The sequence below is a fragment of the Arctopsyche grandis genome, chromosome 5, assembly GCF_051622035.1.
Source record: "Arctopsyche grandis isolate Sample6627 chromosome 5, ASM5162203v2, whole genome shotgun sequence".
Taxonomy (NCBI): Eukaryota; Metazoa; Arthropoda; class Insecta; order Trichoptera; family Hydropsychidae; genus Arctopsyche; species Arctopsyche grandis.
In genome coordinates this window covers 5542974-5558849 of record NC_135359.1, presented here as the reverse complement: position 1 = coordinate 5558849, position 15876 = coordinate 5542974, and the positions used below count along the sequence as shown (strand labels likewise).

Below are 15876 nucleotides of genomic sequence, written 5' to 3'. Positions count from 1 at the left end.
GGTCTTCAGAGTCCACGTCTCAGATCCATGTAGTAATACTATCCAGACGTAGCTCTTCGCGAATCTCAACCGCGTACGAAGATTGAGATGCTTGTTTGTAAACGCTACCTTCATTTTGATAAATGTTGTTCTAGCCATCTCGATGCGGATTCTTAGATCTTCATTGGGTCCATCTCTTCATTCAGCCAGGTACTCAGGTATTTGAATCTTTTTACCTCAAAATATAATAATTATTATAATATGGTATTATAAACATATAAAATATATGCTCCCGACTTTGACCACTCTCACATTGGTCAGTCGATATGAATATGGATATTTATTTATTTAAAGTTTGGACCGTTGTAGCATTACAGGAATTCCTAATGCGCCACAATGGTCAAAAATATAACAGAAAAGACAAGAAACAAAATAATAAATTAGACATAACAAAAACAAAACATGTATACACAAACAACTAAAAATAATAATTATTATTATTATATATCGTTTATCGTATTGAATTCATTCAAGACGATAAACGATACATACGATACATACGATATGAATGACACATAAAAAAAAAAGGAATTTTGATAAGTTGCATAGATATTTATTCAAAAATGTAGATACAAGGCAAATATATTAAAAATTCAATCATTGCAAAAAGTAAACATTGAGTTTAATGATTATTCAAAATAAACATTAACTTTCAAGTAATACATAAAACAATATAGTCAATCAAATAATCGAATGATGTGGAATGACATGTGCAGCAGAATCAATTCTGAATTTGTTAAGTCTTCCACGATTTTCCTTCCAAGATTTGCTTATCTCGTCGTATTCGTAAACATCCCAATAATACTTTTTACCCAATCCACCTGAAAATCAAAACATTAATTGCTTATTACATTTAAGACGAATTACTTCAAAAGTAGTCTTAAAAAAGTCAATACTCACCCATGCTAAGTATTTTATTTTGGAAACAGCAGAGACTGATTCCGATTACAGGTTTCGGTAGTCGGGTGAATACTGACCACAGATTTTCAACCGGATCGTATTGCTCGACACTGTCTAAGATAACATATTTTAGTCCATAGCCACCGGCGACTAAAAGTTTCCCTTTTAATACGGCGCTCTAAAATGTGAAAATCATAATAAGGTTAAATTTTATTTTGGAGAGTTTTATATTATTTGCGACGGTCGTTGATAAAATTAATTGGTATTCACCGAATGGTTATATCTTCCATGAATCATCTCAGCGCAGTAAGTCCAAGTATTGGTCTCCACTGAGTATACTTGGACTTTGTTAGTATATACTTCTTTACCATTTCCATATGTTTGTCCACCTGTAACATAGATTTTTCTGTCGATGACAGAAGCACTATGATTTGTAACCGCCACCAACAATGGCGCGATGATCTCCCATTCCTCAGTCTTGCTGTTCCACCTATCCGAGATCAATAATAGTTAACTTCGTTTCAATCGATCGAACGAAATGATTGCAATTCAATTACCTTTCGACTGAATTTGATGCTCCACCAATGGCGTAGATATCTGTGGACGAATCGCCACGAAGTGTCACTGCTGCGAAATCCCAACGAGCTTGATTTAAAGGCTTCAACGGATATATCTGACCGTTTTTTAAATCAATGTATTCTACCTGAAAATAAACAAACTTGTTATATTTCGATTAATCATCTAAATATGCACTACACAATAATGGAAAGCCTTACTGAATTCAGTGCTCCACCGTTCAACCCGCCGATAGTAACGATCCAATCTTCAACGACGACAGACGCAAAATGATATTTGTCAATGCTTGTTCCAATGCTTGTTGAAAGCGACCAACTTTTCTTTTCTCCATCATATATATCGATGGTATGTGCCATCTAAAAGCAAGTCATGGAATAAAATAGAACATTATCGAATCAAAATATTATACTTGCGATATAGAACTCACATTTAAATCTTCCCCTCCGATCAGGACAATTTTTTCCTTTTTTCCGCGAAGAGTTTCTCTTTGGATTAAAGACTGATTATTCTTGTTTAGAACTTCTTGTCTAATAGAGGTCATACAATCTGCACACGAATTACAGAACTTCATAACTTCATTGACAAGAAACTGGAAATATAATATATGTACATTATTTGAATGATTTTCTTTCAATAAACTATAATATTCAGAAATAAATCTCTAATACCTCGGTCGAAAGAAAAGATAACCTCACGGAACTCATTAGCTGTACCAGATTATTTTTACGGTTAGTATCATCATGGTTTACCCATAATTTCACAGCATTGAATACGTCTTCTTCGGAAGGCACGATCAAAACGTCCGATTTCAGGATGTCGATCACGGTGGAGACTGGGAGATTGAGAAAATCTCGTGTTTTGTACAGCTAAAATGGAAATGGAATTGAAAATTTTTAAAGCGACAATACTTTTTTATATGTAGAACCAACACTCACTATCTCGAAATTATCCAGCGTCAAATTCATTGCCCTCCTCTTCATTTCTAAATTATCCGTTAGTCTCAAAACTTCCAGACAATAATCGATCGCTCTATATCGCGGCGGGATTTTCACTTCGAGGAGATTAGCGAGCTCCGTAAATTTTTTATAGTATTTTTCTTCTATGTCTAAAATAATATTTATATATCATTACAAGAACACGTGTTTTGAAAGAATTATTTTTAATACTTATGAACACGGACTTATGCCTCCAGTGTAACAATACTTCAACATGGCGTCGATAACTTCAAATTCGAAAGGGGAAAAAGTCTCACTCAATTTATCTTTGTTTCTCCCAAAGAATTCGCTGCACGCCGATAACACGACCAAGTGCACGTAGAAGCTGCGGTTATGCAAAATGATAATTAAAACTGAAAAATAATTCGGATTTTAAATATTTTGTAATTCGAATCTAGATACCTCCGGTTTCGAACAGTAAAAATGGTGTCGCAGTGCTTTTTTTGTTTCATGGCATCATACAAATATTCCATTCGATTTGCAGGAAAGTCGGACTTTACCTTTACAAGGTACATCTTGTCTCTGGTTTTATCTTAGTTTTCTCCTGAAAGAAAATTTGAAAATTAGACATGATAATCATAAAAAGTGCAAGTATAATAAATTCAGACTTACCAATTGAACAGATATGCAGTGAATGATGTCGAGCACTATCAGTCGGTGGTTTTATAATGATAGATAAGGATATCTCAACCCATTTGCTGCTATGCTGAAACCTTGTTTCGTTATTTACTGAAACGAATCCTTATGTACAATATATACATATGCATATTCAACCATATTATACTATGTAGTATATATTATATGTATATATATATATATATATATATATATATATATATATATATATATATATATATATATATATATATATACATTATATTAAATACAAACCGTAAGCATAATTATACCATATATAACCATACATATATGCTTAAGATAATCAATTCATTCGGACTAGCCAAATTTGAATGAGGAAGGGGATGTTGATTATATTTCAACCGTCAAACCAAAACGGTCAAACTGGGTTTTCGTAACCATCCTGATCTTGCCAGTAGTGAAACACGTACTCGTAATCATCGATAAAATTCGAATGAATTTGGGATTTGAGCCCACGACCATTGAGCTAAGCTATGGTTGATTTAAACTCATGTGATTTTACATATCGTTAACATTTTTGTTATAAATATGTTGTGTAAATTTTCGATTCTTTTATTTAATATAGGATCTGTTTCGGTATTGGGATTTGGGACGAATGAATTTTTAAATATTTAATTTTAAATTCACATATTCAAATGAATGGTCAAAGGGTTAACGGTAGATTGTTTGGACGGATGTACTACTATACCACATAAAAACATGTTTTTGCAATATTGTTTTGAAAAACCGCATAAAAATAGCTACGCATCAGATATTAAAAATATTGTCTTCTCATTTACACATTGATTATACACATTGTAAAATTAAAAATATGATCATCGATGATTGAATTTGCAAATTCCTTAAATTTTCAATTCATTTTTTGCAATCAAAACGTAACTTCAGTATTAAACAAAATTTAATCACATAATATTCGCTTGATAAATAACCGCGAAACATGTTTTTCCTTCAAGATAATTTCAATGATATAGAAAAACCGCAAAAGCAAACAACTGACTATTGAAAATAGGAGTATTATTATTGATACTGTTTTCATCTCTAGTTTTATAAGTAAGTCAATGTTTGGACAGATTATCTTATTTTTTTAATATTTGCGTGTAAAATAACACGTGTAAAATGCAACACAATTGAAATGATATTATAAAATGAGACAAAGCCCCACAGAATTTTTCAATTGACAAAAGATTATTCGCCAAAACAAATCTTAGCATCATAATAAGGTTTTAGTCAATTAAACCAGTAAACTTCAGTTGTTTTATGATTTGAATCTTGACCCGAATATTTATTGTGAATTTAAAAAAATTGAACAATCTTTGAATGATATAATAAAATGAGAAAAAGTCACATATATGTATATATTTTTTTTTAATTAAAAATTTATATGCCGAAATACATTGAGGCATCATTACTAACCTCTTTTTAAGGTTTAAGTCAATTAAACCACTAAACTTAACTGATTTAATGGTTCGAACCTCAAACTGAAGATTTATTGTGTATGTGTGTGTGTGTACTTCAGTTTTTTACTTCAAATGTACGTAGTTTTTATAATAATATTATAGATAAGAGAAATTTTGTGGTCGAGATTATGACTTTCCATAGTATTTAAATTAGCATGTATGGCTGTGTATTTTGTGTTAACCTTTGCAAATTGAAACTTTAGATAGTATCATAGATGACTAATAATTTCGTAAACCAACCCTTCATATCGGATAGGGAATCGCATTGTCGAGTATTGTCACGACTAAGAAAATATACCACTATTGAAGTGCAATAAGATTATGTTCCTAAAACTCCAATAACTAATGCTAAATGCCAAAAGACGATAGAGATTTATTTAATATGGAAAGGAGATGTGGAGACATCTAAATACAAATTCATAAGTTTAGATCATACATATGTATGTATGTATTATATGTATATTCGTAAAAGAAACTTGTAAGTAAGTACGAAATAAAATCATTTTCTATAGCTGTGATAATTTTCAAAGAGTAGCATATTTCCGAAGAAAATGATAAAAAGTATTAAATCTTGTCCAATTCAATGCGGAAATTTCGCGACTGGCGTTTCAGTATTTCTCTGAATTTACTAAAGCGGTCTATTATATCGGATATGATTCCTCGAATGAGTTTAATTTTTCACATAAATTTAATTGAATTAATATTATGTGAATTAATCATTTATTGGATTAAATGTTCAAATAGGGTGAAATTTGTAAAGATCAACATTATATGACGGACCAATCTAGACCTAATATATAATGCACTCTCGAGACATCCAAACTTTCAAAGATGCTCAAGCAGAACTAACGCAATAGAATTTCACAAAAAAAAGCATCAAAGGGTAGTTGTTTGTTATTCTAGGGTGCTAAACTTTTTTTGTGAAATTCTATTGCGTAAGTTATTTTTGAGCGCCTTTGAAAATTAGGACTTCTCGAAACTGCGCTACTATTCAGTGCAATTTAGTGCATATTTCCAGGAACTATAATAATCATCATCATCATCTACAGCGACTCACCATAAATACGATACACTGCTGGATGAAGGCCTCTCCAACACGCTTCCACTCATTTCTGTTTTGCGCAACTCTCATCCATCTCACCCCACACATTTTCCTAGTTTCGTCTACCCATCTTCCCCGCGGTCTTCTTTTTACCCCTTTGCATTCTCTCGGGTAGCATTCCAGCTCACCTTTCGTCCATTTTTCTACCCACGTAGCCAGCCCATTGCCATTTCAATTTTTTTACTCTATCCACTATGTCCACTACCCTTGTCATACTTCTCACCCACGTATTCCGTTTCCTATCTTTCCTCGTTATGCCAAGCAAACAACGTTCCATACTTCTTTGAGTGCATTGGACTTTGTCTAGCATCTTGGCGTTCAATGTCCAAGTTTCTTATCCATACGTCATCACTGGGAAAACGCATTGATCGAAGATCTTTTTCTTCAGGCAGAGTGGCATTTTTGATTTAAAATAAATATTCATTCGTCCAAATGCACTCCATCCCAATTTCATACGTGTATTTATTTCTTCTTCTAGACTTTGTATATAATAATACATAAACAACTACATATGTATATCTAGTATAGAGCTAAACACAAATGTTTATGTAAATATAATTTATCCAAAACAATGCTTCATACAATTAATGGATTAGATTTGCACGCCGACAGAACATATATTGACAAATGAGATAATAAAACAAATTCGCTTTGATTCACTCTCCACCGAAACGGTCCACACAGATCGATAACCAAACGAGCAGTCAACCCAGATGAGCCACGATGTGACGTTTGAATTGCACACTGGCTAGCACTGATAGTATAATTCTCCTGGTAAAACTGTGAACGAACGATAACAGAGGAAAACAGACCATTTTCCATCAATTCAAACCGGCGCAGTTCATTTCACGCCGATTGCACCATAAGTGCATGCATAAATATGTACATGTGTACTGCAGTGATGCAATTAAAATGCATCCGCCGCTGCACGTGAGCTGTAGCTGTGGAATAGGTGGGTGGGTTTGACATCATCTCTCAGTTGGTTTAGCACTTTTGTCAGTTCTAAAATACTTAGGAGCTTACGCTCAACTACCGAAGAGTCTTCTCCTATTATCGTAACACCCATAAACGTCAAGTACACAAGTGGTGTTCCTTAAGCCGCCACACCGCTACCCTATAATACAATATATCAAAGTCAACTTATAATATAAGCCGATTTTAGTTTTTGTCAACGCTCTAATGGAGGCTTGATACACTTGTTAAGGTAATAATCACTGATTGATTGTGTCTTGCAATATAATAAAAATTGGTCCATATTTTCACTATTTTTAGTGTGTCCGTGTGTAATACATATTGTACTGCATTTAACAATGTTATTTTCACTAAATTTGTTTTCAAACATTTATTTAATTATAAATATTATTTGATTCCTTTATAACTATCTTTATTATTAAATTTTGTTAAAAAAAATTATATCTGAAAGCTATAAAAAATTAGAGCTCGTGAGCATTGAGTCCTAGTTTATTACTATGGTTATTCTTGGTTCTGTTATTTACAATTAAATATATGAAAAATCATAAAAAACATTAAAATTTAATTTAATTAGCCGGAAGTGGGATTTTTTCCTCTTAGAAAAGTAAAAAATGTTGCGACCACATGATTTTTTCCACACCATTGAACGTATCAAGCTGAAAATTTATATTTTTATTATTCAGGTACTAACATAAAGTTGATTAGGTTTTTGCTAGAATTCGTAAATCAGAAGTATTTTTTTTTTTTAAATAATATATTTTTTTAAACTTATTTTGAGTTTTATTCATTTTAGTTCATTTCAAATTTGGAATAAAGTTAGTTTTCATTATTTAATATTATATGTATTTATTATTTCATTAAGGTTTAGTATGTATGTACATATGTACATACATACATATGTACATACAAACATACATATGTACATATATGTATAAATTCGAACTCGAGGTTTTGACTGTTTCGAACTACGAATCAATCACTGATCACGTTTTAATACTCTATAAAAATGTGTGTGTTCATGTTTTAGTATGTGTGTCTGTTAATTTCCTGTTCAAAATGAATATTGGAATCTATCTTCGGGTATTTTATCTTTCATTTGTAGTACATTTCAGCTTTTAAATCTCTTTAAGTAATCGTCCAGTTCAAATCAAAAGTCAAAAGTACGTATTTTCACGTGGGATTTTTTCCCACTGTTAATACTATTTTATATTAAGTATTTTCTATTGAAACATGTTTATTGGGATAGTGTTCTGGCCACAATATTTTTTATTTTATATATTTTAGAAGTGTGCTGAATTTTAAATCGGTAAAATTGTGAGCTAAAAGCTCGTACTCGTAAAGTATTTACACGAATCAGAATTGGATTAACAGGAATAATATATTAAATCGTCTTTATATGACGGGCTGAAAACCAGACTGGTACAAGTGACATTTTTTAAAAAAGCTGGTTTAAGTGCTAAAATAATAGCATTTCTTATATACTATTATTTTAGCACTTAAACCAGATTTTTTTAAAAATTTCACTTGTACCAGTCTGGTTTTCAGCCCTTCATATGAGAATTAAATAAAATTCCACTTATTTATCCACTTATTATTTTATCGAGGTAAGCCAATTATCAATTGAATTTTTGTTATTAATCCACAAGAATAGTCGAAATATGATTTTTGTAAATGGAATTTTATTTGATGCTCATATAAAGACAATTTTAAATATTATCCCTAATAATTCAATTCAGATTCGTGTAAATACGAGTAAATACTAGTACGAGCTTTTAGCTCGCAATTTTACCGATTTAAAATTCAGCACACTTCCAATTAACTCTTTAAAACGAAAACAAAAAATAGTGTGGCCAGAACACTACCAAACACTAATATCTGTACTTGCAGGATACCTGCTGTTGTCGGTTCGTGCTGGATAGGTATGAAGAGACCTTAAGAGGGCTGTACACCCGAAACCTCAATTTTGTTACCGTTCCTTTCTTCGATATATATATACTTTCAGATTCAAATTTTTTACTATATGCTGATGACCTCAAGTTATTCATGAAAATTGATAGTGTTTCTGACTGTGAGGTCCTTCAGAGTAATTTGAACTCTTTATGGTGCTGGGCGACTAATAATCATTTACCTCTTAGCGTTAGTAAATGCAATATTATGTCTTTTTCTCGGTCTTCTAACCCCACCTTATATCAGTATAATCTTGGTGGAACTCCACTGTGTAGAACATTATCCAAAAAAGACCTTGGCGTTACGTTTGAGAGCAGATGGAAGTTTGGTATCCATATTTCCAATATGTGCAATAAAGCTTCAAAGATGCTGGGTTTCGTTTTACGTAATGCTCACAATTTCAATAATTTAAGAGTTTTGCGTCTTCTTTATAACGCATTGGTCCGAAGCATTTTGGAATCTGATGCCATTATATGGAGTCCCAGTGAATTAACTCACTCTCTAAAAATTGAAAGAGTTCAAAGGAAGTTCCTCCGCTATCTATATATGAGGGAGTTTGGATACTACCCTCAACTGTTTCCTAGTGCTTTTGTGCAAGGTTCTGTTGGCTATAGTTCCCTATCTCATCGGCGGGATATGCATCTTGTGTGTCATTTCTTCAAATTATTAAGAGGTGATATTTACAACCCAACTATATTGGAAGAAATGAAATTTTGGGTTCCATCTCGCCTCATTGATTATCGATTGCGTCCATTGTTCCAAACTATTAAAGCAAGAACTAATGTTCTTGCTTTTTCACCAATCGCTCGAGTCTTACGCTGCTTGAATTTGGTCAGCAATCACATTGATATTTTCAATATTTCACCGGATAATCTATCCGTATTTTTACTGTTTTTTACTTTTAATTCAATTTAAACTATTTATATATGTGTTTTTTTTTTTTGTGTATTATTTTCATTTTTGATTTTTCAATTTATTAATTCTCAATTTTTCAATTTTTAATTTTTATGTACAATTTTTTAAATGTTTTATTTTATTTGTTTTTCTATTATTGTTGTTTTATTTTTTCTTATGTATTTGATCTTTTATGTATTGTCTGGCCACAGTGTCATATTGGGGTGACCTGTAAAGACTCTGTGGTATACTTGTATATTAAAATAAATAAATAAATAAATATGGAGTGAATGCGACAATATATATATTGAGTAAATGCGACAGTTGCGTTTCGACCAGATAAAACGCATTTTAAATTGACAAAATCGAGGTTTCGTATTCTCCTATTTTCTCCTCCAAAACTGGACCAAAAATTTCATCATCCGTATGAGAAAGATACTTTCTGTGCATCTATCGGCGTATTTTTTTTAAAATCGACCGTTAAATAAGCACGCTGGACTCGTTTAGTGGGTGTAAAAAAGAGGCGATTTTATAGATGTTTGACGGCTCCTCGCTCCTATAAAAAATAATTAATCAAAAAAATAAAACAATAGATGCACCCCAATGGTGGATATCCATAGCATATTAAAAAATAATTTCTCTAGTGCCATAATTGAGGAAGGGAGAAGTATAGTACGTTTGTATGGACAAGGTGCTGTTGTCCAGCCCTCTTAATACTTCTAAACTACGTCTGCAAGTATTAGTGAATCTTCTATGGAAACGGTCGCAGTGACGTCGATGTTTGCCTCTTCTCCTACATCTGCCTGCTCAAATGGTCCTGATAGTCGTGATTCTGTTGTGACTGTGTTGGCTTCTTCTTCTGCTTCCTCTTCCGTTTCGTCTCCATTGACTCAACCTCCGTTGGCTCAATCAAAACTGCCATTTCTTGTCTCAAAGAAAGTCACGCGCCAAACTGGGAGACCGAAAATTGGTAATTTATTACCAAAATGTACGAGGTCTCAGGACAAAGCTGGCTGCGTTTAATTCAGCCGTTTCTGCTATTTGTGATGATATGGTAGCACTAACGGAAACATGGTTGACTTCGTCATTTTTTGATGCTGAACTTTTTGATTCTTCCTGGAGGGTGCATCGTCGCGATAGAGTAGATCGACGTGGTGGTGGTGTATTATTTGCTTGTCGTGATTGGTTTCGGTCAGTCCGGATGACAAATTTTGAAACTCTATCTGGTGAGGACTTATGGAATTCATAACTTGAAAATCATAATCGAGAAAGAATATTACGAAATACAAAAACCTTGTAAACATAGGATGAATTCAAGACGATAAACGATATATAATAATAATAATAATTATTTTTAGTTGTTTGTGTATATATATGTTTTGTTTTTGTTATGTCTAATTTATTATTTTGTTTCTTGTCTTTTCTGTTATATTTTTGACCATTGTGGCGCATTAGGAATTCCTGTAATGCTACAACGGTCCAAACTTAAATAAATAAATAAATAAATACTTAATACTTAAATTGCTTTCGAATATTTGCTTTATCTTAAATACACCGTTGATTAGTATAAACAAAATTGCTATTGAATATTTTCTTTAGCTAAAAATTTACACACGTGCACACTGATCAAAATCTCCACAAACGTAATAAAAGATTGAAATTAATTTTTAATTTGAATTTAAACATTTAAAGCCTAAGGAAAGCACTGAGTGGCTGACTGAAGATCTACATAGTTTCGAGTGATTCGATCGCGCGGGATAATATTGTATAACAACATTTGAAGGCGGGGGGGTAATTTGGTTGGAAGGGTCCGATTTGGCCCTGGGGAGATTCGATGTGCAGCAATCAAAGTGGAGTCGGTGTGACCACTGATCATGATTTAACCGAAGCACTTAAAGCGGTGTCAAATGGGTACCCTCGTCACAGCCTGTGGCCGGACACAGGGTACGATGCCAGATTACAGGGCCAGAGCAACAGGCTGCTCAAATAATTATAAACTTCCGTTCGACGACGGACAGACGAGGTCTCCTGCAATTAAACGCCAATTTGGACGCCACCTGATGCCCTAGTGACACGTGAAACTCAACCGACACGACATTTTCAACAATTAAAACGGCTTAGCAAAAAAAATAAAGTAAAAATTCTGTTGTATCCAACACATGACTTTATCTATGTATTTAAGGAATATAAGAAGGTCACAAAACAAAATTCGAATATTGAACCGTACAGATACATTCAAACATACCGGCAGCATTACGAAATACTAATAGCTATGAAAGCATTTTCGATACAAATTTGCACAAGACGGAAGTTCTACTTCCGGCTGTCGAATTTTGTTCAAATTATTTTTATTACTTAAAATAACGATCATTATTATAAATATAGATTATCAATAAAATAAAAATAATTTAAAAGCTCAAAATAAAATGAAATATTGTTTTAAAAAAAAATACTACTTCCAGTTTACGAATTCGGACAAAAACCTTATCAGCTCTAAGTTAGTCCATAAAGGATACAAATATAAATTTTCAATAAGTAGCGGGAGTTTCCATCTCAACGTGCTTACGTGCACACAACAGCTATCGTATATTTTAGATGTATGTATTTACATATGTACGAGTATGTATGTATATGTTACACCAAATCCGTGAAATTTTCTATTACACGCATTCGGCAAGAGAATTGCCGAATGCGTGAAAAATGCAAGCATGTTGCCCAGTTCACGGATTTGGCAAATTTTTCGGCGAATGCGTGTATTCGGCAAGAATTTGTCTGCTCAAAGCATGGAGTCGGCAAATAGACAGTAGCGCTCTGGTGTTGTTTTTTAGAACTGGACAGCGTGGACAAGTGTCAAAGTGACAGCTGAATGAGGATGTTTAATTTAGTTTAATTTACATATGATAACTATTTACATATGATATTATAATATGACTACATACATATGTTTCGATCATCTCATATGACTTATACATAAATTAATGCCATTTTTATACATTCTGATCAATATTTTAACAGTGAAACATATGTATATAGTCATAGTATACATAATAATATGTAAATAAAACTAAATTAAACATCCTTATTCAGCTGTCACTTTGACACTTGGTTATAGTATAACACGCTGTCCAGTTCACGCATTCGGCAAATCTGCAACGTGCTTGCATTTTTCACACATTCGGCAATTCTCTTGCCGAATGCTTGTAATACATAATTTCATGGATTCGGTGTAACATATATACACATTTTGAGAAAAGCATTGGGTTATAAGCACAAATTGTTATCACTTCTTTTAATTCGATATTTCCAGAATATCATAAAACGCAGAATAAAAGTATTTAAGGCCACCAGTATTTTTAAATATTGTTAAATGCAAAATATAATATTTAATTTTGTGCGAACTATTTCTCGACATGAAGAAAAGTGGATTAATGTCACTTTCAAATATAACGGCTAATATAGTCTTTTTTATATATGTACAATGAATGTTTGTAAATAAATAGGAACAAAATATTGCAATTCTCAGAACTTTCTAATTTTTTATACAATGAACCGGAATTTGCTCGTCAGGAAATGAAAATTTCGTGGAAAACATAAATTTCATAAACTTATTATAAATTCGTATTTATTTATTTACATTCGATTGCTGTTTTTAATTAATATTTTTCTAAATAGTGACAAAGAAGGTCTGGCCAACAACGAGACTCTAGTGGACATCAAACCCGTGACACCCTGCACGAAAGAATACAACACTCACGACTAGACCACGCTGCTGGTCTTAGGCTAAATTAAAGACATGCCTTTTTTGGGAAAATCCGTTACGCCGAATACGCACATATTAGTTTCATGTACGTATGTATGTACATATAAATGTATGTATATTAAAAATATTATTTATTATTAGTTTCTTGGCCACTTTTAAGAATAACGGCTCATATATTAATATAGTGTCTAAAACTTTAAAGGATGCATTTTTGAACCTCTTTATTATATTGAAAAAATGAACGGCAATTATAAAACAACAATGTATGCACATACGTACATAGTCTTCAAACCACGCAAAAAGTTGAGTCACTTATTGCTGAAAGATTAATTAAAAGCTACATATGTATATAAACACCAACACCCTACTTAAAATCACACATACATATTTCAACTTTTCAACTACACCATAAACCCAATGCTTTTCTCAAAATGTGTACATACACACATACATACATACACCTAAAATATACGATAGCTGTTGTGTGCACGTAAGCACGTGAGATGGAAACTCCCGCTACTTATTGAACACCAACAGAGCGTGCGATGACAAATTACACTTCAAATTTACGATATCGAGGCGTGACGACGTCGAACTATAATTTGATCATGAGACTGTCAATCAACCCTCGAACCGGTCGCAGTCGAAGGGTCTAAAGCGGGACAAACACGTCAAACACGAATCGCGAATGTGAACGGGCGGAGATGAAGATGGGTGGTCTTAACGAGTGTTGTTCGATCGGAGAGAGTAACTAGGGGTGGGTGGGTTTGGAGACAACTGAACAAGGAGGACGGGATAGGGAGGCCGTGGAAGGTTTATTATCACAGCAAACAATGAACGACCTGAATGTCAATCAAATCTGCCATTGTGTTTACCGTAGAGATAGTCGATCGAAACGATCTCGAACGTCACACAAGGCGAATTCAAAGGGCGCGTTGCCCACAGACCGGGTCGTTGTTAATGCGCCGAATAATACGTCTCAAAAATTCCTCTAAAATAGCCAGTGGCGGCTCGTGGAAAATATTTTTGGGGGTGCTACATGCTATACCTAGGTATATAAAAAAAGATCGTAAAATATTGCAAAGCTGTTTAAAAATAGTTGAACTCCCTGTGGAACGGTCAGATTCAGATTTAAAAGCGAAAATCACAAACACAACAACTCGCATGGAAACGTCAAACTAAATTTACCGTTACGGCCAAGCCGTATAGACCCTAACAACCTAAAGTACTACTAACATCTTCTTACTTTCACTTGATTTATTGATCTTTTTATTTATTTTACATATATAAGTTGAAAATATAAAAAAAAAGGTGTATACATAGATTCAGAACTAAATTTTAAAATGCACGCTGACTATATAATAAAAAAAATGGCTAGAAAAGTTGGTGTATTATGTAGATTAAGAAATATTTTAAGTAAAAAAAGTAAAATTTTAGTGTTTAATTCAATTGTCTTGCCACATGTGGTTTATTGTGCCACTGTGCTTAATTTGTTTAGTGGCCAAGATTTAGAAAAAATGCAAAAAATACAGAATAAAGCTATGAGAGCTATTTTGAATGTGAGTAGATTTAAGAGTATTGGAAGTATGTTAGATGAATTAGGATGGATGAGTATTAGAATTAGTCTAAATATTAGTACATTGTCTTTTGTTTATAAGTTAGATCATAAGTTATTACCTAAGTATTTTGATGATTATATAATAAGGAATAGAGATAAACATAGTTTTTATACTAGAAATAAGGACAAACTAGTTGTAAGTAGAGTAAGAAAGAATAAGACGGCTGGGGGTGTTTTTCACAGGGGTGTGCTCATGTATAATGCCCTCCCTGAGTGCGTCAGGTTTGCTAAAAACATGGATGCATTCCTGCGAGGTGCGAAGAGACACCTCTGTGAGGGACAGTACATATAAGTTAATTATAAATTTTAGAGTTAAGTATAATAATTAAGATGTATTTTTAAATTAGCTTGATAGCTAAAATATATATAAATAAAATAAAAATAAAATAAAAATAAATAAATACCAGGAAGGCCTTACAGGTAAATCCCAATGCGCCTTCCTGGCCAATTACAAATACAAATGCAGCATTTTTATTACAAGTCGTTGAATTGCGAGACACTGAAAAACTCGCAAATTAACGAGACATCTATGAATTGTACATACATTTTATTGTACATCAATCGAACTTCAAATAGTGGTGACATAGTAGGTAGGAAGGATTTTTAGCCAATTTTTTTTCCGGGAACCGTTTCAACAATGAAATCAGAGAAAATTTGCAAACTCTGATAGGAAACGATCAACCTGGAGTCACAAATCCAGGTCTGACCAACAGCATACTCTGAAAAATTCATTCAGGAATTGAACCCGGCACCTTCTTGACGCTAAGCAGAAGCTTAACGATCGAGCTATGCTGCTGGCTATCACGATCAACATTTGTAACAATATGAATATATAAGAGAGATAATGAGAACCTATAAAGCATATTTTATAAAATATAGAGTGAAAAAGAAATAATTATAGGCGTTTAAGCAATTAAAGTTAGATGACGGCGAAAACGGATATTCATCTAGAAAACGCC

The 15876-nt window shown here is 32.9% G+C and overlaps 1 protein-coding gene across 1 annotated transcript in view; it reads right to left on the bottom strand.

Annotated features, from left to right (window-relative positions):
* Window positions 1–573: 573 nt before the first annotated feature.
* Window positions 574–15876, bottom strand: part of LOC143912453 (kelch-like protein 7) — a 261782-nt gene continuing 246479 nt past the window's right edge. The window contains exons 2-12 of the mRNA XM_077431743.1: window positions 3123–3251; window positions 2913–3054; window positions 2696–2835; window positions 2451–2620; window positions 2184–2381; window positions 1943–2104; window positions 1716–1871; window positions 1497–1642; window positions 1210–1429; window positions 940–1117; window positions 574–860 (exon numbers count right to left, since the gene is read on the bottom strand). Coding sequence (XP_077287869.1) covers window positions 721–860; window positions 940–1117; window positions 1210–1429; window positions 1497–1642; window positions 1716–1871; window positions 1943–2104; window positions 2184–2381; window positions 2451–2620; window positions 2696–2835; window positions 2913–3025 — 1623 coding nt within the window. The 5' untranslated portion in view covers window positions 3026–3054; window positions 3123–3251 and the 3' untranslated portion in view covers window positions 574–720. The remainder of the gene's footprint in view (window positions 861–939; window positions 1118–1209; window positions 1430–1496; window positions 1643–1715; window positions 1872–1942; window positions 2105–2183; window positions 2382–2450; window positions 2621–2695; window positions 2836–2912; window positions 3055–3122; window positions 3252–15876) is intronic.